The sequence below is a fragment of the Apaloderma vittatum genome, unplaced genomic scaffold, assembly GCF_000703405.1.
Source record: "Apaloderma vittatum isolate BGI_N311 unplaced genomic scaffold, ASM70340v1 scaffold27865, whole genome shotgun sequence".
Lineage (NCBI taxonomy): Eukaryota > Metazoa > Chordata > Aves > Trogoniformes > Trogonidae > Apaloderma > Apaloderma vittatum.
The window spans coordinates 1-16245 of NW_009715865.1; the positions used below are offsets into that span (position 1 = coordinate 1).

The 16245-nt window shown below is 40.5% G+C and overlaps 1 protein-coding gene across 1 annotated transcript in view; it reads right to left on the reverse strand.

Moving 5' to 3' along the window:
- Nucleotides 1-11520: 11520 nt before the first annotated feature.
- The window catches only part of TOX3 (TOX high mobility group box family member 3), a 39027-nt gene continuing 34302 nt past the window's right edge, over nt 11521-16245 (reverse strand). The window contains exons 6-7 of the mRNA XM_009869328.1: nt 15492-15572; nt 11521-13355 (exon numbers count right to left, since the gene is read on the reverse strand). Of these exons, the coding sequence (XP_009867630.1) occupies nt 12633-13355; nt 15492-15572 (804 nt within the window). The 3' untranslated portion in view covers nt 11521-12632. The remainder of the gene's footprint in view (nt 13356-15491; nt 15573-16245) is intronic.

Below are 16245 nucleotides of genomic sequence, written 5' to 3' on the forward strand. Positions count from 1 at the left end.
GGGCAGGGCAGGGGTGTGAAATTGCAGGGTTTTTGGAGTATGGCTTTTGGGGCAAAAAACCATTTGGGGGGCATTTGTGCCAAGGGGTGGAGATGTGTGTTCATCTGGGCAGGATTCTGTCTGGCTGTATGACTGTCCGTGTGTCCGGCTGTATGTACAGATGGACGTGTGTACATAAAGCTGGACACACGGCCATACACAGCACGCTGTTTTCCTTGATTGCTTTCCAATCTCCCACAAATTCTATCTAGAGGGCTTCCTGAACCAGAAATGGTTAAAAACTGGATAAAACTGAGTGGATTTTCCTTGATGAGGCTGTTCTTTGAACACACGTGAACTTGTAGCATCCCTCCAGGAGGAGTCTGATGGTTTCTCTGTTCTGCAAGACCAGAAGGATGGCCGGGACAGGTGTGTTACAGACAAGGAGTGAAGGATTGAACCTTTTCCATGAACATGACAGAGTAGGTCTTTAGCTGAGAGCACAGTAGCTATGTAGCAGGTTTGTTCTGTTGGGTTGTTTTTTGGTTGGTTTTCTTTTTTAGCAGAAGTTAACTTTTTTATTTAGTTGAACAGGCTTGAAGTAATTCTACCAACTTCCATTTCCGAACCACAATAGCTAATAATCAGTTACAATCCAGGTGCCAGGGAGGTGTGCAAGAACCTTTTAAAATGTAAAATAACATGATTCTGTGACAAATAGAGAGGAAATCATTTCCAATCTAAAAGCAGTTGGAAAATTCATGATGTGTACTCATTAAAAGTGCCTTCAAGATACCAAGACAGGTTTTCTGTATAAACGCCAGATGAATAAGAATGGTAAGTAGCAAGTATGAGGTACAAAACACTTCAGTGAACACAGCTGCTTTTGGTTTATGCTGCTGAGGGATTTTTTTGAAGCAAACCTGTATTGCTGTGAAGATCTGTATATGGGCCAAAAGTGGGAGAAGGCGTAGGGAAGACAATCTAGTCCCATTGCTATGTGAAGACAAAGACCCTAGCAATATTGATTTTGCTTTGTGACCACATATCAGGATGGTGGAGGCAGCATCTTCTTTTGTAATGACTAACTGGTTAATTGTCTGGGTGTGGAAAGCAAGACACTGCATTCAATAATATGTGAATCCAATCACACTTCAAGGGGAAACATGTATGAACTCTTTCAACACCAACTACATCCCCAAATACGCCCCAAGCTCAGTACAGCTCACAATCGTTCATGTGGGGCTGCAAAGCTGAACAGGACCGCAGTGGGCTCTGAGTCAAAACGGCCTTCACCTCGCTTACAGCAGCTCTGAGTTACAGTAATTCTTTTACTTAATAGAAGTATTGAAGCTGCTCTATTAGGATTTTGTCCAGCAGCACCAAAGCCATTGCAAGCTTTACTATTGATTTCAAGAGGTGATGGTTAAAATCCCACTGCCACTAAACTAAAACCATAGGATGGAAATGCTATATGTGATAGTGTAATGGGTTAATGAATCTTTATTCAAGAGCTGTTTAATTCACAGTCTATCTACTCTGCTCCACGGACTCGGTTTCTTCAGTACCTGACCAGCAAATCCCAGTCACTGTAGTATTTGCTTTGAGCTGCAGTCCATCAGCCACTCGCCCTGTGCTTTTCCACATAGGAAACCCAGGAGGATGTTTTAAATAAACAGGTGCAGTTATCAGCACTTAAACATCCCAGACTTATTAGTTAATGACCAAGAATAATAGTGACCTGGTTCAGCTTTTCCTGAAGTCACCTATTTAATCTGCTGCTTCAGTTTTACCAAAAAACCTCTGTAACAAACTTTTCTTCTCACTTCACTTTCAAAAAGCGAAATCTTTAACAGAAAAAGCCAAAATAAAAGTAAAACATAAATCCCTTGAGAATTCTCATTGTTTCTATTTCCAAGGTCTGGAGAAAGATGAAATGGATTATGAGTAGTTAGAGGCTTTTCTACTGTTCTTAAATCTTAATTATGTTTCCTACTCAGGAACATACTTCATAAGGAGCTTAATTATAAGCATGTGCTTAAGAGTCATTGAATCCAAGGAGAACAAGCCAGGAGGCTGGCAACTAGAGATGGGCTTTTGGCAGGCCACGGATATCATTAGCTTAACTCCAGGTTCAAAGGGTGACAGAGGCCATTGGTGCCTGTGGGAGACTTAAACTGGCTTGATTTCACCTGGGCTTTTATTAGTGCTTATAATTCTTCCACAATTAATTAACTAATTCCTATGAAATTTAAGCAGACTTATACATCTAAACACATGCTGAATCAGTGTCACCTGAATATCCACTGGCTGGAATACATACTCTTGCACTACACGACCAGGGCTGAAATACAGTTAGGCCAGCCTGAGGGGTTTAATGCCCCATGCTCAATCCCAGTCCCAACATCCCTCACAAAATCAGCCAGCTGAACATCCACTGAGTAATGTTCTTCTCCTCGCTCACCAAACTACACTTACCGGGAAGACGGCAGCCAATCCCTTGGAACTGCTTTCTTTTTGTAGGCATTTCCAATCAATTACACCCAGTCCCACCTTTCTCCTCATTACCCTGTTACCAATCATTTTTCAGTAGCGCACAGAGACCACTGAACAGATTGGTGCCACAGCACAGTATCTAATGTCTCAAGAGCAGGTAAAATGCCCTTGACCCACCACAGGGCCAGCACGAGCCCATGTGCCCCTTTTCACAGGGAAGGTTCCTTCATATCTCAGGGACTTCCCATAACAAACCTGAAAGCCACTTTACCACCAATGTTGCCTGGCTAGGACCGGTTGGGTCTTGAGGACAGACATCAGAGACTAATGATATGGCCTCAAGTCTGCCTAAAAATAACGGCACGGAACCAGTGGTAACCAATGGAAAGTAACACTTGCCCTCAAGAACATCTCCCTGGCAGTGACTACACGTGCAGTGGGCCCTGAAAGGACTCTGCAAGGCTGTCATGCTATTCCCAGCTGAGTATTACGAGCAGCAAGTACAGTTCTGGAGAAATTTTTTTGCTGCACATAAAAGCTCAAGCAGTCCATAATTTTGAGAGTGGGGTTGTTCTTCTTTTCATTTTTTGGCTAACTGAAAGCTCTTTTGTTTTTTCTTTGCATGGTTTCTTCACTCATTCAACTTTTATTTGCCTGTGCTCTCTGCTGAGACAACACCCTGTGATATGCTTCCGTTTTGCTGAAGCAGATGATGATGACAAAGTGCTCAGGTCCCCTTGCGTTTCCTTGGCTCTCAGACACTGGCTGGAGATGTGCCTCCCCATATGAATGTCTGGAGTCTCTGCTCCATGTAGGGCAATAACTGCTCCTCATTAGGATTACTTAAGGGTTCAAATTATCCCAAAATACATAGGATATGTAGTCTATCCCAAGATACGTAGATGAGAGAATATTTAGTTGTTTCCTTTCCCCAAGATGACTTCAATTTCACGCCTTTACCAGCAGAAGGGAAGGCTTGTGCAGCTCCCACTCTCCCACGTGGCAGCACCTGAAATTACCCCACACAGGAGCCACAGCCCTGCCACAGACGGACTCCTGCAAGAAATAGGTCACTCTAAAGCGGTGACCTTCCTCCGCTGCTCAGATCTGTCTTATCTCAATCCATCTGTTTGTTTGGTCCTCCTGTGCTCCTGGCTCCCTTGGAATGGCCCTGGAGAACTGTGAGTTACTACCTGAGATAAAAACGATAAGGCCAACAGTCTCGCCAAGCGGGACGCAAAGGACTTGAAATCCACCTTTGCTACACTTGTATGTTAGCCAAAACTCATAGTTCAGTGAGGAGTACTACAAGTATTTTGCATTTTTCACAAATAAAGGCACCTCATACTGTTAACAGATATTACCAAGTATAATTGCACTGTAGTTCTAGAAAATAAAATGTAATATAATACTTACACTTTCTAATCACACGATAGTAATTATGAATAATTATACAAAATCTCAGACATTTTAACGGCTATCTCTACTACTCAGTTTGTGTACACTAAATAAACACCATCTGTAGAGAACGTAAGCCACAACTTCTGTTTGAGCACAGATACATAAAACTGTATCATCCACTTTTCCATGAGCATCCAGTTGAACAGCTATTGTCTGTGTCTTCCTCTAAACGACTTTAATTGAGCAACTTACCCTGTTGGATTCACACTCCTGCTTCCTTGCATCCGAGCTTATGTAGCTACAGTACTGTCTGGTTATTGCCAGGAGATTGATGCACGTGCCCGGGATCCCTGCCTCCACCTCCGCCCTGTCCCCCCAGGCCCTGCCCGGCGTGTGTCCCCCACACTCTGCCCCAGCGCGGGTGGGATCGTGCTCCAGTGGGTGACATAGAGCTGCGGCTTCCAAATTCTTGCCATGAAAAGCTTTTGAGGTGTTGCAGTAGAAGGCTGCTCGTTGTGAATACCAAAGCAGGGGCTTTCCCCCTCCGCAGAGGCCCCTTCTTAAGTTTAAAGTACAGACAATGAAAATGAAAAGCAATAAAAAGGGAGAGATCTGGGCTTTGAATGCTTCTTAGGGTCAAGCAGTAAACCCTCTTTTGACAGCTACACAGCCCACACTTGTTCTCCTCAAGAGAATTTGACCTCAAGTAAGGAATTGAACAAAGTACGTATTTTGTCTACAGTGGACAAATACGTTGTTGTAAAGCAACAAACAAACTTCAGATAAAATATACAGATAACGATAAGGAAAAACCCCACACTCCCAGAAATGATACCCCACTATAATTTATGCACATTTAAAAAAAAGAACAAAGTATTTCTGATTTCATTGACTTTGTGTTGCATGGCAGAAGGTTAATCAAACCGAAGTGTTACATTTCTCCTCTGTTATTGATTAACCAAAGTCAAACAACATTATCATTTTGCTTAATGCATTTAAAGCGTGAATATTTTCCCAGATGCTATGCACAGTCACTTTGCAGGACTCAGTGGAAGTTGTTCCCATGCTGAAGCACTGAGCCTGCAGAGAAACACTTTGCTGTGATAGCAGCACATATCCAATAGCTTTCATCTTCTCAGTTCAGAAGGAAAATTGCCATTCCTCCCTCTCCTTCAAATTATCTCCCTTTCTGCCAGAATTATTTCTACATCATTTGAAAAACTTAGAAGCATGCTCATAACAGCTGCATTTTTGTGCCCGTCTTCAGCTAAACTCTGGCCCAAAGTCTTCTGAAATCACTGATGTTATTTCTACGGGCTTCACAACCTCTTATTTAGCCCTGAGTACACAGCAAAATTAGTTTTAATTTTTAACAGGTCGGGTGCTCAGTGGAGTTGCCCATGGGGAGAATTTGCCCTAATGGCACAGGAGGGGTCTCCTGCCCCACGGCAGTGACTGCAGTCACACACTCGATCGTGACCACGCCAAGAAGATGCAGTGGCCCACGTCTGCCTCATCTTACTCCCTTGGATACTATCAGTCCTACCTTGACTTTTAGCGCTAAAATGACGTGCAGGGAGGTGAGCACACACTGACGGACTCCTGGCCGCTGATGCTCTGTCCATCAGCTGTGCTGTGGGCACAGGGCCGGGCACAGATTCCCAGTGGGACCTGCTTGCCATGCAGCTGGACTTGGCAGAGATGCAGAATTGTGTATCAATTAAGTTTTGCTGATCAGCAGCTTTGAAAATGGAAAAAAAGTAATCAGAGCAAACCCAGCCTTGGGTTTAAAGCCAACTACAGCTTCAGCAGACTTCGACAGAAGTGAATGTGAGAATATTACATTTTTATTACTATTTTTACTCAAAGATGTTTAATTTGTCCAAGCCTGCTAGCAAGCTCTGGCAGTTTTCTGAAGTGAAGGGTAAGAATTTCATTTTCATTGGGATAAATAAAAAAGAGAAGAAAAAAAGAAAGGCTGTTCATTCCCTATAGAAACACAAGCATCTCTAAATTGACACTTGAAATTACCAAGAGCTCAATATCTGCAATAATGCACTATCTGCTGTAAATGATCAAAACACTTATAGATTACCCACCACAGTATTATAACAGAGAAAGTCTGTTAGTAAGAAGATGATAATTATCAGTCGCTTTATCCACGTTCTGCCAGTGGCACAGTATGCTAAGCAGTAACCAATCCTTCGGCAGCCCATGCTGCAAAGCACCTAGAATATTACCCCAAAATTCCCCAAATGCATGCCTCATTTACACATACTTCCACACATCTGGACACCTCTCTATTTAAATATGTATCATGTATCTGGATTATTTATTAACTTCCTTGTGATCATCAGCAATAGGAGGAACAAGAAGAGGGCCTGGCAGAGGAGAAGCCTTTCAGAAGGAGTTTTCTGCAGGTGGTGAGCTGGTAGGAGCAGGATGCCAGCGCTGGCGTGGGGCAAGTAAGCCATAGCCGTTACTGTGATCAGCAAAGCGGAGAGAAACGTGGAAAAGGACAGGAGGAAAAGTGAGCAGAAGCTGGGAGCAACAGCGACCACGGGCGATGCCACAGTGCAGCTCCACAGCTGTGAGGTCAATAGCAAAACACTACCCTGTGCTAAGATCACTTTTTTATGTGGTGAGGCTGGAACACACGTGTAGATTGCTCACTACGATCAGTTTATCCTCACATATACACATACACAGCAGTGCAGCAGTGAGAATCCCATGCAGATTGCTCACTACATTCAGTTTATCCTCACATATACACAGCAGTGCAGCAGTGAGAATCCACCGATCAACAGCTGATACAGCAGATTTTGCAAGAGTGAGCTTTGATTTCCAGATGCTAAATATCCAGCAATTCCAGAATCAGGAACAGGAAAAAAAAAAAGTAGTGGTACAGCTACTTATTATTTTTTAAATATCCATGCTGTATGGTCAATTTTCATGATTCGTGGAACACCAAAACCAGTTCCAAAATTAAGCACCTGAAGCCACCAGTGAGAAAAGCGTAACACATGGGATTTTTTATGTACTTCATGCTAATGCAATATATATCTTTGCTATCAGTACACTATGGGATACAGAACTAAAGATAAACCAGTCTGCAGCAACTATACCCTTTAGGTTTAGTTAATATTGCCAGCAGGTATAATGATGCCTTGTTTGCCTGCATTTACTTCTCTGTTTTGTAAATACCCGTGTTTGGTCAAGACATCTGCTTAGGCAAGGGCTATGACTGCTGAGCCAGGTACAGGTTTTCAGACCTGTGCACAGTAGAAACCCATCTGAATGAGTGAGTATACAAACCACCAGTCAGGCAGTTAATTCTTTACACATTTACGATGATACACAGTCACTGAACAGCACAAAGGTTAGAGCCTTGTACTTGAAAATCAGACCTGTGACTTGTTTAGAATAGAATTTAATAAAGGAAAATGCTGAAAATGTGCGTTAGGTTATGTTACTTTTAGGTTCTGATTGTTCCTAACATAGCTACTTGGAATTGTTTCGAAAACAAATAAAATATTTTGCAGTTAGACCCCTGATCTATGAAAGCACTTGAGCAACTGTAAAATGGAGTATATGAGTAGCCAGTTTAATGAAATTACTACTTATATACATGAATTATCCACTCATTTTAAGTGATTTGCTGGATCAAAGCCTTTCTGTTTCAATTAGAGTAGCACAGTTAAAGTAATGTAACAGCTCCAGTTTGGAGAAAATAACAGACCAAAGGTGTCTGTATCAATAAAGATATTCCCGGGGGGGCAAAGAGAATAAACGATACCTGTAAGAAGTGCCTATATAACTACACCACATCAAGCATGGTTGTCTGTTGGACTTATTTTATGCAGAAGATTAAAACAAATTCCATTTCAAACTTTGTAAGAGAACTCTGCACTACATTGGCTTCTGTAGGCGCTGAAGTTGTTAATGCTCCAAGAGCTTGGACAAAACCCACCACTTAAAATACCACTTCCACTTTTTAACTGAGGTAAACAGAGTGCATTATAAATCTCCAGCATAGCCTATTGAAGTGTCAGAGGAGCTCATTCAAAGCAATACATTCTCTTCCGAAATATTTTAGTATTATAATCGAAAATTCTCTCCCTCAGATGCACCTGAGAAGTATTAACTTCTTGGTGACTTTAAGAACCAAATCCTTTAATACAAACCTAGCTTTTCCCACAGGCACTTGAAAATATTTAGCATTTTTTCAGTTGAATGCAATTTTCATAATAAAGTAGCTCACTCTGCTACCTGACACCACAGACAAAGGCACCGAGTAAGCAGCTCCTGCCAACTTAGGCAGAGCATGATCACAACCCCCAGTTACATACGTAAGTAGACATTTAAACATCCAGTTGCTGTAACAATTCAAGTATATGTATGCATGATATGTTATTGTTACTTATTTTAATCATTATTTTTAACATTTGCATTTTATTCCCTAAGATAGCTCTTACACACCTGATATCTTTCAGTGAACCTTAATGGAGGATACAACGCATCTTAAATTAACATTGCACTTAAAGTACTACCTCTATGGCCAGTTTCAGGACACAAAGCAGCCCTTTGCTACTTGAAACCCAATCTGGATGCTTAGTTTTAATTTCTGTGTTTTAGGGGCTGATCATCAGAATTTGCTTGGTATAATGCCCCCTCTGCTACCAAGCAGATTCCTCCACAGCAACGCAGCCCCTTTCTGAACGGCCCCGGCTCACGACTACCGACACTGCTCCCTGCTTTTAGTCAACTGTTCCTTTCAATTCCACTGGCAAACCCCACAGAAAAGTATGGGAATGAGGTATATCTTGTTCTGTGCCAAAATACTCAGTCCAGCCTATCAAATCCGAAGGGTTCACATCAAACTGCATCTCTGGCAGTTTCAAGGGTATCATTTTAAAACTACACTGTATTTTGTCAGATCAAGCCCTACAACAATCCCATTTTACTTCCATCCACTTAGCCCGTTAATGCAGGCTAACACTGCATGGTCCTGTGGCAGCAAAACCTAAAGTGTACCAGGAGACTACGGTGATAGATTACATGTACATGCTGTGTCATATCCAATTAACTCAAATTGACTGTGTACTGCATTATGCTGTTAGTGCATGGAAGATCAATAAATATGGAGAAAATCCAACGAGGCTCTCTCCATTCCCATCCAATTCTAGTAGGGCTGAGGCAGATCATGCTCCTATGATGTGTGTGCTGCTGCTGAAGAGGGCAGGTGGTGCATAGACACCATTCAAACTTGGCCTATTCAATCTAAACTCCTCTAACTCGCCATTCATGCATAGCAAAACACCATCTGGTCCTATTTTGCCTCCAGCAATCACAGCTGACCAAAAACGATAATAACAGCTGTTGCAAAACAAAAGCCAAACAAAGGGGGGAGGGAAAGGTTAGAATGAAGTCCAGTGCTGCAAAATACTCCATGAAGTGAGAAATGGAAAAGAAGCCATTCAAATAGCCAGTCCCCATTGAAAAGAGGCAGTGCAAGACTTCTGGTTAAACTTGAGATATTTAATCCATCTGTCCTGCAGCCCACAACGGTCAGGTGATAGTATAAAATTGAGATTATGTTGCATAGAGGTATTTAAAGGCTTTGTTCTCCAAGTTAGAAACTAATGACCCTGTGTCAGCTAAAAATTAAACCTCCTTATGTTCTTTCATCATGTGTCAACCTGGGTTAATGTGAAAGTAGAATGTGGTTAACCGGGGTGATAAAGCATCTGAAACCTTGGGAAAAGAAGGGAGCAGTTAAGTGCTTGTAAACGATATGAAAGAAAACATTCTTTAAACCATGCATGACACCAAAATCATACGGATACTGCATTTTTCCTGTATAAATTGCATATTAAGCAATTTAAATTAACAGTTTTATTTATGACCTGCATATGAACACCAACTTGCACAGTTTGAAACACAAGATGTTCTGCAATATGCTATTGTGGGTAATGTAAAATACAATTTTGTAGCAAGCAGGGGGATGCTCCAGTTTTCAAGATTCAAATTTTGGTATTTAAAACATACAGTCCTGCTTGACTTTTTTTTTAGCTGCAGTAATTAAAACTATTTTTCCTGGAATTGACCATCGGTAGTTCAGGAGCTCTTAATCAAATGTGATAAAACCCAGGATTTATGAAATCATTTAATGAGTGTAATAACACCTGCTTCTCGCTGCAAATAGTTGAAAACAGACTTCAGTTGTAATTAACTCTTATCACTAGTGACATTTTTCCAACGATACTTCATAGGTCTTCAAAATGACAATTATAGAACTAATACACAATTACTGTCACATGCAGTTTAGCAATTATTGCTGAAGACATTTGTCTAAAGGTTTCAAAATGACTATAAAATGGTTCCCTTTGTTATGTAACATTGGTTAAAACCGACACTCACAAAAATCTCTCTCAATCAGCCTCTGCTGTGCCTTTTCCAATGCAGGCTTCGTGGAGCTTGGAATAAACATCTTCCATCCCAGACATTACCAGATATCATACTAAGGCTATTAGATGCATGGGTAGCTGTCAACTAACACCTATTACGAAAGGCTTCAATTTATACATGATTTTTTCTGCTCCAAGAAATCTATAAATTTATAATTAGAATCTCTTGTCATTCAATATTTGTACATAATAAACAGAGTACCTGGGGATGATGAAATATTGAAAGCTGAATTCATTATTAATAAACTCTCACAGTATAGTACGTCTTCCCTCAAGTCTGGCTCCAACTTTTTGGGGATCTGTATTCCATTATTTTTCAGTTTTGGTCTGAGCATGGTAGCCATGGACACCGCCTCAAACAGGATTAGGATTCGGCTCAGGTTTGACACTTGCTGTTTTTAATTTTCATTTTATCATAAGCAGTTTAAGATTGTTGCCAGTGGTAATTTGCAATTTTTATCAAGACCTCTTCATTATAGCTTCTGACAGGACAGATGCTGTAATTAATCATGCAAGACAACTGGGGATAGTGGTCAGACTGCACTCGAATCACAGATACTGCAGGCAAAGAAGGGGAAGAACAAAATAAAGGATTTCTCCTCTCTGTCCAGAGTAACAGTACACGAACAGCATTAATAACCCGACAACACATCAGATGTGAACGCTTCCAAATCCTTCACGCGAAATACCCGCCCTCTCCATCCTCCTCTACCATGTCCTGCCTCTGACAAAACCAACGTCAGACAACCGAGGATCAGCCCGAGCCGGAGCTGGGGGCTCACAGAGGGGAAGCCCACGGCAGGAGTCGTGTTTACATCTGAAACTCAAAGACACAAAGACGCATTTTGTGCTCACTGGCATCTCTGAACACTTGCTCAGAGCCAGGTTCACTACACCCTTCCCGCAGATAAATGTAACACAGGTACCACGAGCGCTTTGTAACGCCACCACCTGTTTTCTCTCTCTGAAGAGGAAGAAATCTCAGAGAAGTTGTTGGCGATTCTGCAGCAGCGTGGTTTGACGGATGCAAGAGCTCTCGGTTCTGATTGGTACCTGTCTGCCCAGGATGGTTGATAAAAATCCAAAACGTTAAGTAAGTTTTCCGAGACAGCGTTTGCACAAAGAAACATTCCTGGTTTTTTCCATCAAAGACTTATGGCCCATCAGTTTTACTGAAATGTGTTTATTCTATAGCAAGATAAAAGCATTTATTTTAGATAAGCAAAATACAAACAACTTAATTGCTGCTATCGTAACTCATAAAAAAGTATAAAACAGCATAAAAACACAATAAGCAATGTAGCAATTAATAATTCATGTTACCAGTGTTTACATTAAAGCCTCATTTATGAAAACTTTACAACACATGATATGAAAACTTACAACTTTTAAAGAAAATATTTACACTGATTATTCGGTTGTGGAGTTTCAATTAAATATTCTACTGGTTTTACAGCGTATTAAAAACTCTTGCATTTTTCATCTTAGCTTTCTGTAATAACAGTTTTATTTAAGTGCATTTCCCTTTTAAAAATACAGTGTATTAAATCTGAAACTCATCACTTTGACACAGAATATAATATTCACATTTGTTCTGTAATTGGAATTAACGTAAGAGCGTAAATGTCAATATATATTTTCTTACAAACTATGGTAGGTCTATTTGGAGACATGAAGTGAAAGGTTGGTTCAAACGTTTCAGTTCAGTTACTTGCATTTGTTTTTCTGAAGACATTTAGGAGAGAAAAAAATTAAGAGCTTTGGCAAAAATCTGTGATTTACTCTATTTTTTCATGACAAAAAATGCCATCAACTAATTCATGTCATACAAGTATGATTGTATGAAATCCAATCATCATTTTACAGGTAGTTACAACTGTGCTTTAAGAGCTTCATGAGTTCATACTGCCTTGAAGTGCATTATGAAGGGTTATATCATATAACTCCGAAAGGCCATTTTGTAGTCATAAGGTCCAAGTATTTATTAGGCCATTTGATTCACATATTGTAGGTAAAGCTTAAATAAATTAAAAAGGCATCACATGAAAAAGAGCACAGCTTTTTTTTTTCTTTTTTTTAAAAAAAACAAAATGATTTATAGTCAGCTAAAAGATGATACACAGCTACATTGTAGTTCTTTATTGCCTATCTAATAGACACTTTAGAGGATCATTTGATCTGTTATGCATCCCTGCATAACTACCATCAACAATTTACAGTTTTCAGCCAAATATGGTTTACTCCTACCCCCTCCATCAACACAAAGCCATGGTGCAAGATCATTTATCTTCAGAAAATACTGACCTGTGACAGTACTTGAGTCTGTGTCTGAGACTGTATTTGTGACTGGTGCTGCTGAGGTGCTGGCTGAGGGCTCCCCATGGCAGGGATGGGAGAAGTGATCTGAGAGGCTACCGGAGAGTGCTGCTGAGGAGAAGGCTGTGACTGGTGCTGCATGTGCTGCATTTGCTGAAGCTGTATGTGTTGCAGCTGCTGCTGCATTTGCTGCTGATTGATTTGCTGCTGGAGATGCTGCTGCTGCTGCAAATGTTGTTGCATGTGGTGCTGAAAATGCTGCTGTTGCATTTGCTGCTGTATTTGCTGATGCATTTGATGCTGATGTAGCTGTTGCTGTTGCATCTGCTGCATCTGCTGCTGCTGGAGCTGCTGCATCTGGTGCTGCTGGCTTTGCATGGAGGGGCTGACTTGAGATGGAGATGGCGCGGCCACCATGTTTGTTCCCATGGAGCTTATCAATGGAGCTGCAATGTTTGTTGGCATGTTTGGTGCAACGGTAACAGAAGCTACAATCTGATTCATCGGCAGTCTCATGGATAAAGGTTTTGGAGCAATTGCTCTGGGAAGGGACGGCTGAAGCGTTTGAGGAGATGCTGATACTGTCCCATGTTGAGAAAGAGAAGTATTCAGAATAAGGGAGGAAGACAAATTTGTGGATGCCAGCGTTTGCTGAACAGAGCGAATTGTCTGGGCCTCAGCAGATTCTGCAGCAGCCTGTTGTTCAGAAAATAAATTCATTGTATTTTTAACTGAAAAAAACCATTGTTACTGTTTACAGTAAAGTCACAGCTACTCAGGGAGACATGTTAATCTTTTGTTTTCTATCAGAAAAGATCAATCAGCAGTCTGACCCACTGATCCCATACATCACCTCTTCATCTGTCCCTGTAAACGGTACCTCCAACTCTTATTTGGACAAAACACTGGCCCATGCCTTTGTTCAACACCAGAAATTAACAGATGTCATGTACATTTCATGGCTGAAAGAGCTAAAAAGGGTCCAACAATTTCTCTATTTATATGTTTTCAAAAATCCCCTGCTCTTCGGGAGACACATCTAAGCAGAGGCTATCCTCCCGCATCAGTTATCACTGCGTAACAGTAGCATACAAACAGTAAAATTCCTCAGACAACTTTTTTAATTGGCTTGCTGTAGTTCTACAAATCTAAGGCTTCAAGAACTTGGTACGTCTGACAGACAAAAGTCTAAGGGAACACTGTGAAGGCACCCAACTGGATACACTGGAAGGAGTGCCCTGCTAAGGAGCCCTGCTTACTTCCAGCGTCCTGGAGGTTTCTGAGGAGACACACCTGTGGGAAAACTACAGTCCAAAGAGGCCAACTGCAAGAAATGAGGTGTCCTGGTGCCTTTGAAGGTATAGTTTTATTAGGTATATTAAAAAATACTGCTTATGCTTAAATGAGATGCACTTAAGAACAAAAGACAGGATTCATCTTTCATAGTTTTACACATCTGCAATGGTACACGACATGCAGAGTAGTTGCCTAGAGCCCCTATGTAAAGACAACAGAGCACAATTAACTGACTTGTTTTAGACATTTACCTTAGAATATGTCAAATTGTGCTGCAGAAGTGTTTATTCCACCCCTACTTTCAGCAACCACCTCAGATGAAAAAACTACAGCAAACACCTTAAGTCAGAGGAGATGAGATGGATGTTGGGCTTAGAGAGCCATTTCCACTCACTGTCTCCCCACAAATTACTCAGCAACCTGTGCCCCATGGATTTTGGGAGAAAATACGATTTCTGATGTTTTTGAAAAGGGAACTTAGGACTGACAAAATAAATTCCTTCAAGGGTATTTAGACTTCCAGCTGCCACTGAACTTAGCATTGTGATATTAAAGGCTTTGAAAATATTATGTAAGTCCTAGAGATAACAGAGAAATACAGCTTCTCAAGACAAGGGGAAGAAAACTTCTAGCTTTCAAGAACTCTTATGTATAATTTCTGCTGTTGTATTTTTTATCATTAATTTAAATACACAGCAACTTTCTGTGTGATTTATTAAGGCTCTGCAGATAAGTATTTTCAGGAGTTATATATCACTTTCTTCCGTTGCTTTGTTGTGATCAAGGATATTTTTGTAATCGATCTTTATGAAATATGGTTAGAGAAATAACTACCTTGATTCATTTTCACCCATATTTCAGATGCCCATAATCATGTTTTTATTTATGGTATTCAGATGCAATGGATCCAGGACGAGTGTACTGCAACTGGTTAGCAAGGTAAAGTCTCAAATAAGACAGCAGAATTTTCTTTTATTCGCAAGTTTTATTTTAACATGGGATCTGCTAAAATACTCCATGTGGCTCACTGCCAGCTAGTCCATTTGTAAGTAGTCTCCAAATCCAGAGCCACAACACAATTTTTCCCCTCACCTGCAAGAAATATTTAAGCTTTGTCATACAGTAACTGTTCTCCAGATCCAAGCAAAGCAAGTCTGTCTTTCAAGAAGCAGCACTTGAAGAAACACAAAACTCTGCAAATAGCTTGCAAATGTTAATGTCAAAAGGTCAGTATATTTTTACTGACTGAATTTTACTTTTGTAGTGAAGTCCATTATTTTGCCTCCACAGATAAAGGATGGTATACATTTATGAGGTTACTGTTTGGGAATCATTACTGGGCCATTAGACAGATTAAATTTTTTTTTTGCAGAGACTAAGCAGGGTGCAAGCAGCAGCACAGCATCGTGTAGAGCTGTATTACAAATACACCCAGATTCTACTTTCATCCTGCCTAATACCACATCCCACCCCCAATATTGAAACACCATTGCCAAAAGCTACCTTGCATCCCACGGAAGGCTTTATCAGGCTTACCTTAGAAACAAGGCTTGCTCTATAGGCAGCAAGCGCCTTGAGATATTCTTTTTTGGCAGCTTCAGTTTTTCTTTTATATACCTATTAGAAGAGACCACAATTACACCAACTTCAATTAAGACATTTTTGCCAGGACGCCCACCAAATCACTTGCAAAGAAACAAAAAACACAGTCCAAAAAACCTGAAAACACTCTACTGTTAGGTGTGCTGCTTCTTCCCTTAAAGATCTAAATTCTTGCAGATTGTTACAGACTTTCAGGTCCACTTGCTGGACATGTACAACAGTTTATGTGATTTATTGTAAAAAACAAAACCTGCTAGTGCAGCCAGCTGGTTGACAAGACTATCTATGAACACTTTACCTTCCCAAAAAATGAAATTTTAATGACTCAAAGTAACAGGAATATTAAAACACTGAGTATTTCAGATGCTAAAAAGTACCTACAGTAATATAAAATGGACAAAAATGCCTATGTAATATTTGTTTTAACCAAATATTTGAACTATGTATATAAATAAAAAAATTACCTTTACACATTTGGAAAACATGGTTCATAAAGCCTGAACAATTCACTTTCCCCAGAGTCACAATGAAAGAACCCCACTGACTTAAGCAAGAACAGTTAGGCAAAAATGAATTAATCTCTATCATTAATCATCAGTAAATTTAAAGTTCAGCTTTAAATCATGTTGGCCCTCATCTGTTAGACCAGACTAAAGTTTCCAAATGCATTTCACAAACGAGTATCATT